Below are 9,964 nucleotides of genomic sequence, written 5' to 3'. Positions count from 1 at the left end.
CTAGAGACCCTGATTTAGAAAATGTAAGCAGATGCTCTTGTCGTCAGCTTCTCCCAGTTACATGCCCAGACGGTCTCTCAGAGAATTATTTAATAGAATTACACACTTTGGACTCAGATGCTTCCAACCACAAAAAAGTGGGACCACATCCATTAGCACCAGTCTTCCCTCCACAGAATCAGTACACATCACTTTTTCCTTTGGCTCCCATCCTGTGGGTCCAATCAAGCCTGGGCGCATCTGACAGAATCCCGGGGCCATTCGCCTCCTAGCCTCAGTGTCTCCCGTGTGGCTACAGCTTGAGTTCACTGGGCATCGGCTCCCCTCTCAGGCCAGCCAGCAAATTGTTAGCTGCCAACAAGGACATGGTGTTTCGGGTTCTATGGGTGGCACTGCCAATGTGGGGCAGGATCACTGGAAAGGAGAGGAAGAAAGGGAAATGAGGAGGGTGGTTTAAGAGCCTTAACTCGGACCCTTTTTTCATGGCTAGGATGTGCCAATAAAAAGATTTGCCTTCTCTCCTCTCACTAAGCACTCCATTCCCCCAGGGCTACCGAAACCCAGACGCAAGGGTGACAAGAATTACGTATCCTGAACACAAGAATTTCAGGGCTAGGAGGAGTCTTGGAGCCTGTCTAGACGCAGCCCTTCAGATATCAGATGGTGAAACCAGGTGACGCCCTGGGCTTCTGATCTCCCGAAATAACTAGATGAAAGGCTGGACAGCGCAGCTCCCTCTGGCCCCACTGCAGAGCAAGTGAGGTCACTCGTCCCTAAAGCGCGCCTTTCGAAAGCAGTACCCAGGGCACCGAGCTAAAGGCCCAGGGCTTGGGGGGATGGAAGTTTTCCCAGCTCTGGGCAACAGCCTGGCCATCACAGCCAATGTTCCTCTCAGACGGGGACGGGGGCGGGGATGGTAGAGCTTCCAAGGGCTGCAATAATGGGAGCATTCACTGTGGGGAAGGCAGCTACGGCCCTTCTCTTTGGTTTTCCCTTCCAGAATGTAAGTAAAGGACAGGGACTGGCCCAGACAACCTGAGGCCCTTCCACCCGGTTATATATTAGTCTGGAGGCAGAAACCACACCAGCTAGCTGAACAGAGAGACCGTAATATAAAGAATTGCTAACGGTAACTGAGGAGGCTAAAGAGGAATGCTAAGTAAGTGGTTCTCACAGTGCTCCCCGGGCCAAGGGGCAGCAGCAGCGTGGCAGACATTAGAAGCACATTCTCAGGCCTCATCCCTGAGGCAGAAGCACGGGGGGGGCCTGGCACCGTGTGTTTGATCAGTCCCTCCAGTGACCGATGAACATAAAAGTTTGAGAACCACTGAACTAAGGTGTCACAGGGGTTGAGATGCTAGACGCATCTACCTCCCCGGGGGCTAGGGGACAGGGAAAAGGGTATGACTGTTAAAACTTAGCCTGAGAAAGGGCGTTTGGAGCTGCGACTCCCACCTCTGGCGGCTGTGGCTTGTGTCTCTGGGGGCACAGTGCTTAACCCGAGTGTTGGGAGAACTGCAAGCTGGCTTCACAAGCCGTGGCGGGAAGGAACCCGGGCTGGGTGAAGTGTTGCTGGCAAAGCGCAGTTCTTACCGCAGTTCTTCAGGGTCAGGAGAGGGTGGTTTGTAGGCAGTGGTTCTGGGGTCGTCACGTCCAGTCCAGCAGCTGCAATCTGACCACTGGCCAGGGCCTGGTACAGGTCGTCCTGGTCCACCACTTCTCCCCTGAGAATGACAGTGTGATGTGGGTGCCCCAAAGCTCCCTCTACCCAGGTTGCCTTTAGGGCAGAACCACCCAGAGAATGAATTTTCCCATCAACCTGGCACTTGGCACTAACTTTCAAAGCCGTAAGCCTTATAGTATACTTATTTGTAGTTTGTACAGTAATACAGAGAACCCCAGCCTGCCAGTTTCGAGCTGTGTGACCTTGGGCAAGTGTCCCAAATTCTCTGTGCCTCAGGGTCCTCCTCTGTATGATAGGGAGAATACTACCTAACTCCCAGGAGTGCTAGGAGGATCAAAGCTTACTTACACGCACCACTGCATGAACGGGACCCAGAGCCTGCATGTGTGTTGGGCTCCCGACCACTGGCTGACAAGCACTGCAGCAAGTGTGAGGCACCTGCCCAACTGCAGGCAGAGACCTGAGGATACACCCAACTACATCCATCCAAGTGAGCAGACATCCTTCCCATCAATGAACCACTGAAGTAGAGAACTGGTTTGCTAGAGACTTCACATTGTGCACTCCAATGATACTCGTGCAGCAATAAATAACCCAGTGCCCTGAAGTACTGGGTATGTGACGGAAGCAACGACACTGTTGGTATCAGCGCGAGCCCTGTGTTCCTGCATGTTCACTCCATCCCAAAGGCACCCCCTTTGCAGCTAAACGTAACTACAGGCACCTCTGGGGTGGGTGAGCCCTTGGAGTCCCCTCCCATTGCCCATCTTTGCCTCCAAATTGATTTAAGTGGGTTCAAAGGGCACTAGCTAAGAAGGGGTTGGAGTGGCAGAGAGGGAAGGTCTGCCCCCATAACATGCTCAGTGGCCTAAAGGCACCCTGGGGACATTTTGAGGACCCAAGACAACCTGGGTTTTGGGTCTGTCTGCCCAGGAGCATGAGGGTTCAAGCTGTCATTGACTCACACAGAGAGACCCAGGCTCAGCACCATGAAGGTCGGCCTCCAAAGGGCTGTAAGAACATTAAGGCCACCCCTTTGTGGTTAGAGGTACAGGGTTACCTGGTAACTTGCTGCCACGGTGCCTGCACTTCCTGAGCAAGGCCAAGGGTACTGCTGGGAACCAGACAGGCCAGGCCCTGCTCTGAGCACCTGGGACGTGCTCTGGGCCTTTACTGTATTTCTGAGTTGTTTGATTGATTGGTTTATGGAGGGCAGTAAGCTCAGCCTGAGTCTCACTGACAGCCCATGGGGAAGAAAAACCTCAGGTCACAGCAGCAGGGACAGCCCCTCTCTAGGCTTGCCTGGTGACGCAGGATACCTGCTGATGTTGACAAACACGGCCGTTTTCTTCATCTGCTGGAAGAAGTCCTTGTTGCAGAGCCCCCTGGTTGCAGGCGTTAAGGAGCAGGCCACGACGATGAAATCAGACTCAGCGGCCAGCTGGTGGGTGGACACTGGGGGAGGGCAGGGCTCCATCAGGTGCTGTGTCCCAGGTTAGGGACAGCAAGAGGGTGGGAACCTTGACCGTTCCTCCCTCCGCCCATAATGGAAACTCCCAAGATGCTTCCTGAAGGCCTTGTCTCTACCTGGAGAACTCTAATAACTGCACAAAGTCAACAGACACTCATGGGATCCTGGTGTGTTATATCATTCAGCCAGCCCCCTGCTCTAAAGGTGGGGAAACTGAGGCCAGAGAGGGGCAGGAGCTTATTCAAGGTCACACGATAGGATCTGGGCCACTCTGGCTTTCACCACCTTCAAGGCCCAATGTGCCAAGGGGGTGGAGTGGCTGAAATCCAGCCTGCCCTCCGCTCACCACGCTGTGCGCCTGCCAGGGAGCTGGATCCACCCGGACACAAGGCTGGTGGGTAAGCGCTCACCAGTTTATTAAGGAAACTTTGCGTGAAAGTTCCCAGCAATTCCTTATATGTGTCACCATCCCTGCTGCTCTGTTTGTACGTGAACAATGGTGATAAAAGACCCTGCAAGACAGGAGACCTGGAGTCCCTCTGGCACTGAGGGTACTCACTGTGTGGCCTGGGTGAGTCCCTTTGCTCCCTGAATGGGCCTCTGCGTGCAGGGGCAGGGAGGTCAGACAACACCTAAGGCACCCCACAGACACCGTGGAGCTCCTGCATTCTGCCCCGAAGTGCTACCGTTACAGCAAACACGGAGAACCATCCAGCCGAGCACAGGTGGGGTTCCTGTGGAAATCGAGGTTTTACTTACCAAACTCTGCCTGGAACTCCTCTGCTTCCTGAGGCCTGGGCTGGCGCCCTGTGTAAAGCAGTCTCTGGACACCGAATGGTTTCAGACACCGAGCAATGGCCTGGCCTGGAAGCAAGGAGTCAGAGTCAGCGCTTGTTCCCAGTCCCTCAAGAGGGCAGGGCAGCGCCCAGCAGCTCCAGGGAACGGGAGCCCCTGGGGGAAGGGGTGGGGTGGGGAGGTCCTTCCCAACATTAACCACTCCTGCCACACTGTACCCAGCCCCCTGCCAGCCCACACTGCCCTCAGGGGTCCCTGTGATAGTCCTTCAGGGATCTGAAGGCAGCACCACAGCTCTTGGGTGGCTGTGACTGACTTGTGCTGTCCTCACATGGTGCTGGCCATCTTGAGGGCCATCTGCTAGCCTTCCCTGAGCACTGGACCCGGCAGCCCAGCAGAGGTCTGAGCACATGGTCTCCTTCCTCCTTCTGGACCCTCTGCTTCTGGTGCTGCACCCACAGACCCCACCCGACCTTCTGGTGGCACTGCCCAACTGCCGACTCACCCCGACCCTGACCCTTTGCACACACACTGCTGCCGGGACAGGCTTGGGCAGCTGGATTTTCAGAGGCAGAGCATGTCCCAAAGCTGCTGGCTCCCTCCAAGCAGCCCTCTAGTGTGGGAGGCAGGGCTGCTGGCTGGCCGGACAATTTATGCACCCCACCCGTCCTCACCCTCACCTCTGCACCAGGCAGGGTGCCAGAGAGCCACCGGCCTATGCCAGGCTTCTCCAGCGCTGGGGGCCACTGGAAGAAAAGTAGCTCTTCCCCGCCTCAGAATCACAGGTAAGCTCTGTCCGCTGGACCCTCTGGTTCCTGAATTAAGGCTTTAGGAGTCAGATGCCTTCCAGAACCCAGGCCTGGGGCAGCATGGGCTCTCCCACAGTAAACCTCTCCTAAAAGTCCCGACCCTGCAGCCATCATCGCTTTCATCTGTCCTGTATGCAGCTATAATCATAAAGAACCCTGACTCTTACAACTTGCTTCTATCACCTAGTGAGTTCTTAAGGAACTCCTTATTTTATTTTTTGGCCTGTGTTTTACGATGCTGTGTCTTCTCGCTAGAGATATCCCTACTGCGCCCAGGTACGGCGACTCTTTCCAAAGGATTGTCAGCATCCGGACACGGGGTGCCAGAGACTCAAACCAAGACATGAGAGCCAGGGTGCCAATCTGGGTAGACGGGAGCCTCACCTATGCGCCCCAGCCCGATGATGCCAACGGTGCTCTGCGTGAGGCCGTAGCCACACATCCACAGGGGCTTCCACGAGGTCCAGCCGCCGCTGCAGGGAGAGAGAGGGACGGGTTAGAGGCCCTGGTCTCGGGCAAAGATGAGGGCCACTGCGCAGACCCCGTGGTCCAAGGGATAGGCCCAGCCCTCCAGTCAAGGATTGAGAGGAACATGCGTTACCCCTACAGCCACTGGGTGCTGCCGATAAGCAGCGTGACTGACTCTTCCTTTAAAGCCACTGGGGACACAGAATCCGAAGGCTGGAAGGGGCCTTACAGGTTCTCCTCCCATTTTGCAGACGGGAAAACTGAGATAAGAAAGGGCAATCTGTGTGAGGTCACACAGCCAGGGCAGAGCAGCAGATTGCAAACCCAGGATGTAGGATTCCAAAACCAGTATTCTCAGTGCTCCAGGGAAGCCACAGGCCCACCCCTGTTGCCCTGGGTGAACAGGGGAATAGAGCCTGTCTTGAGTCACCTCCAATGAAGGGACCAACTCCCTCGACAGAAGGGTGAGAGGGACATTCGGCACCGTGTCTAGTCAGCCCCATGCAGCCTCTGTCCCTGCCACATCCCCGCCTCAAACCCCCTCTCCCAGTACACATTCTCTGAGAGCCTGCATCTGCACGCCTCCTGGCCTTTGCTCAAGCCAGTTCCCGCACCTGGAGTACCTTTCCCAACTCTGGATGTACAGACCCACATCTCCGATCTGAAACCCTCAGGCCAGAATTTTTAAATTTTCAGATTTTAGGAAGGTGGTAAGGTGCATATGCTGTATTCTACATAACACCCTCAACAGCATCTAGGGTGGCACCCTTATCAAGCACGTTGGTGTTATCTGCAGCGAAATGAAACCACCTTCCGTTTCCAGAGCCTTTTGGATTCCCACATGATGGGGGACAGGGCCCTCTAAGGGCTCAAGAGGATGCCCACCGGCTACCACTTCCATGCAGCCTTCCCCACAACTGCCCTTCTCGCCCTGTTCATTTCAGCTCTGCTGTGCATTTTAGTATCGTGCCTGAGTCTGTCCCCCCTCATTAGCTGGGGCACAGCCGGGGACAGGATCACCTCTGGTCCAGGGTGACACTGGGTGCTCAAGTACTAGCTGCTGAGCAGAGTCGACTTCCCTGCCAAGTGTTCACTCACTTCTTCACCTCCTCGATGGCCTCAGGCAACCGGCGACAGGTGGTGAGCAGCAGGGAGACAGCGAGTTCGGCTGTGGCGTCCGTCAGGACATCTGGGGTGTAGCCCACACGGATCCCACTACGAATCAAAGATCTGGCGGTAACACTGGCCTCAAGCACCTTCACCAATTTCTACTGCTGGAACATTCCCGTGATGCAGCTTTGTTCCCTCTTTGCGCTGCCTGTCGGGAAGCTCAGAGCTGTAAGTGAGCACTCAGAAATGGCCAGCCCTCATTCCCATCTTGATTATCTCCCATTTTGAGAAGGATATAAGATGGAAGATCGGGGTCCAAAGTCTGGAGCCAGTAACTACTTAACTTTTCTGAACTTCCTCATCTAAAGAGAGAAATAATAATACTTGCCTTTTCTACTTGAAGGGCTTGTTGTGGGGGGGTCAAAAAAAAGGAATGAATGTGAAAGGGTGTCACCTGGACATTGTTACCCACTGCTTCTGACTGCTCGGCCTTACCTTAACTGATGTGTGCACACATGAGCAGATTTTATCATCAGCTACCTTACGTTTTCACTGAATGGTCAAAGAATATGAAGAAAAAAATAAATACTCAGCTCCTCTTTTTCCCTCTCTGGCAGTCACCCCTCACTCCAGGCCCTGCTTCCAGAGCCCAAGCTGCATTTACCGCTTCTTGATTTCATCCAAAGCCAAGTGGTCGACACCCACGGACATTGTACTGATGACTTTGAGATTGGCTCCTGTTGGGCAGAAAAAGCATTGTTTGTATCTTTCCTCATGGGATTCAAGGCCCTCCTGCATACTACAGACGGGTCCAGAAAAGGCAGGGCCCTGCTCGAGGTCATAACGCAAGGCTGAGCAGAGCTGGACGAGGGCCCCGGGCCCTGGCTCTCCTCCACACCACGGTCTTTGCCCTCCTAAGGCCTCCCTCTGGGGACTCACCACCAGGAGAGAGGGGCAAAGTGTGTGCCAGATGGAACTGCACACAACTGCTCCCTCTGGCCTAGGTCCGCAGTGAATGCCCTCAGAGCTCAGAGAGGTCACTGAAGACCTGCTCAGGAACCAGCAGCAGCAGGCTGATATGTCCACCAGGGCCAAGACACCCTTGGAACCCTCCCCGGGCCTGCCCAGTGCACACACCTGCGGCGTCCAGGAGCTTCTTGTCTATGCGGTCAGAGAGGAGGCAGAGCAGGCCATGGGCCCCGGCCACGCCCCGTTCCAGGTCCTTGCTGGGGATGGGCTCATCGGAATCCCACTGCTCCACCTCACAGCTGAAGGCAAAGGAAAGACTGCTCAGAAGTGCGGGAGCCCCGCAGGTGCCCCCAGGCCCCCAAAGCCCCTCCAGCCCCCTGCAGACCCCTCTCAGAGTGGGAAACATTGTCTTCTGCTTGCTCTGGCCTCAAGCTGCCTGCGGCTGGCTGAGATGAGTCAAGGTCAGGCGTGGGTGGCCTCAGAACTGTCCTGAGGGTGAAGGACTGTCACAGAGCACAGCTCTCTGACAAGGACTGAAAGGGGCCTAAAGTGAAAGGAGAAAGTCACGGGGATGGCTCTCAGCTCAACACAAGGAAGCGCTTTCTTACCCCTACAGGAGGCCTCACAAGTATGTGAGCTCCCGGGCCTGGGCTGCCTATTGTTGGGAAGGCCAGTGGGGGGTCCCGGCATCACATGGGGCTTGATTTCCCTGTCCAGTTGCACATCCTCTGAGTCCATGAAATGAAAAACTCTTTTGTTCTTGACTTTGTACTTGGACAAGATCAAAGCAGTTCAACATGGAGGAGTTTCAGGGGGCACTTCCATGGTGGCTGGTGGGCACGGGGCATGTTTCCCCGTGGTGCTGCCCAACCTCCCAGCCCTTGACATTTAATTCTGTGCAGCCAACACATACGGAGCATCTACATGCGCAAGACACAGAGCTGCTGGCACTTCCCAGAATTCCCCGCCGCGGCACCTCCACGCCTAAGCCCCAGGCACAGGCTTCTTTTCACCCTCCTTTGACGGTGGCACAGCGCTATAGCAGTGTGAGCTGCTGCCATTGGTGCCCTTGTTGTTTTTGCCCTCCCCTCTTCCCCTCTCAATGCTTGGTACATGGCAAGTCCTCAGCAAAGGTTTTATTGCATTGAATGAAATGAACAAATCTCATTTTCCCCTGGCACTGGTCTCTGAGGCTGGGTTCCACCTTCTCCCTGCCTGATATGGGTGGTGCAAACCTGCATAATGCAGGGCTCAGACTGCAGCAGACAGAGCAAAGTTCACATCCCAGCTGTGCCACACACATGGTCATTAGGGAAGGTACTTAACCTCTCCCAGTTTTCTCTGTAAAGTGGGAATTACAGTACCGACTTCACAGTACTGAAGGATTAAGAGTTCACGTATATGAAGCACCTGGCAAGGCTGACTTGCAGGGTTCAATTTAAGAAATGCTACCAGAGGCCCCCTGCCAACTGTCCAAAGGGACCAGGTAATCCAGTGACTGCCAAGGTCCCTGACCTGGCCAAGTGACCACAGAGGATAAAAGATTAACAGCCTGTACCTTGTGTCATGGGCCGTCTCCCCTCTCCCCAGGGCCATGACTAGGGAGGGCTCCAGCCCTTTCCCCCACCCACACTGCAAGGGCCAGGGGAGCTGCGGGTCCCAGCGTCACTGAAACAGGCCTGGAGAAAGCTGGGCCCCAGAGAACTTTCTCTAAGCTTCCCCAAACTCCAAGACCGTCCTGGCCAGGCACAGGTTGGAAAGTTCGGCCAAGGCCCAAGCGCAGGATCCCGGATCTCTCTGACGCCACGGACCGCCCCGTCCGCCCCACCAAAAATAACTAACTGGACCTCGGGAGGCCTACCCCGACCCGCCCGGAGACGCTGAGTCAGCCCGCGTACTGGGTGCCCGAGGTCCCGGAGCGGCGCCTGGGGCTCTGCAGCCCCTTCCCGCAACGCCACCCGCAGAACTCGCGCCCGGAGGGCGGGGACTCGGCGCGCGGAGCGGTGCGGGGGCGCCGGGCTCTTACTCTGCGGCCCGGGCGAGCGCGGCGCTGCCCTCGGGGGGGATCCTGCGCGTCACAAACACCTTCATGAGTCGCACAGGTCTCATTCACCTAGCAGCCGCCGGATACTGGGCCGGACCCCGCGGGCGGAAGCAGGCCGGGAAGGGGGTGGGGCCTCGGGAGGGCCGGGCCCGGAGCAGGAGGGGCGGGGGTGCGGGCTGGCGCCGGGGGCGGGGGCAGAGTTGGGGCGTGTGGGGTTGCAGCTGTGCTGTGAGCGAGTAGCAGTGACGGTGTGTCTGTGTGAGGGGTAACTGGGGCTCCGCGCGTACGCCTTGTGCCTGTGTGTGTGTGTGTGTGTGTGTGAGATCAAGCCTTAATGAAACTGAGACTGGTTCTGGGGCTGGTGCCAGGCTCGTACCCGGTTCTGGGGCTGGTGCCAGGCTCGTACCCTTGGCCCGCAGGGCCTACCTCTGAGTACCCACTGCCCCAGAGCATCAGGACCGGCAGGAGTGACTTGGGGGTTGCGTTGGGTAAAGGGGCATCCAGGGGAGAGTCCTGTGTGAATGCGTGTGGATGCCTATAAAGGTGCCTACTGCGCTGGGGGAGGGGGCTGCAGTCAAGGACCATCCCCATTCCCAGGGCCTGAGTGCATTGAC

General features: G+C 56.3%; 1 protein-coding gene across 3 annotated transcripts; it reads right to left on the bottom strand.

Moving 5' to 3' along the window:
* Positions 1-75: 75 nt before the first annotated feature.
* On the bottom strand, positions 76-9,490 carry GRHPR (glyoxylate and hydroxypyruvate reductase). Of its 3 annotated transcripts, none has more exons than XM_082404162.1 (9): positions 9,333-9,490; positions 7,475-7,605; positions 7,002-7,074; positions 6,326-6,442; positions 5,144-5,232; positions 3,915-4,019; positions 3,004-3,139; positions 1,594-1,724; positions 76-414 (listed from the first exon to the last, which is right to left on the bottom strand). In XM_082404162.1, exons 1-9 carry the CDS (start codon positions 9,413-9,415, stop codon positions 293-295), a joined length of 987 nt encoding a protein of 328 aa, XP_082260288.1. In that variant the 5' UTR covers positions 9,416-9,490; the 3' UTR covers positions 76-292. The 3 variants fall into 3 exon arrangements, with proteins under 3 accessions (XP_082260288.1, XP_082260289.1, XP_082260290.1); XM_082404163.1 differs by lacking the exon at positions 9,333-9,490 and adding an exon at positions 9,178-9,243; XM_082404164.1 differs by lacking the exon at positions 9,333-9,490 and adding an exon at positions 7,915-7,933.
* Positions 9,491-9,964: the final 474 nt, after the last annotated feature.

This window comes from Balaenoptera borealis (assembly GCF_965194805.1).
Source record: "Balaenoptera borealis genome assembly, chromosome: 8".
Classification (NCBI taxonomy): domain Eukaryota; kingdom Metazoa; phylum Chordata; class Mammalia; order Artiodactyla; family Balaenopteridae; genus Balaenoptera; species Balaenoptera borealis.
This window is presented reverse-complemented; position numbering and strand designations above follow the sequence as displayed.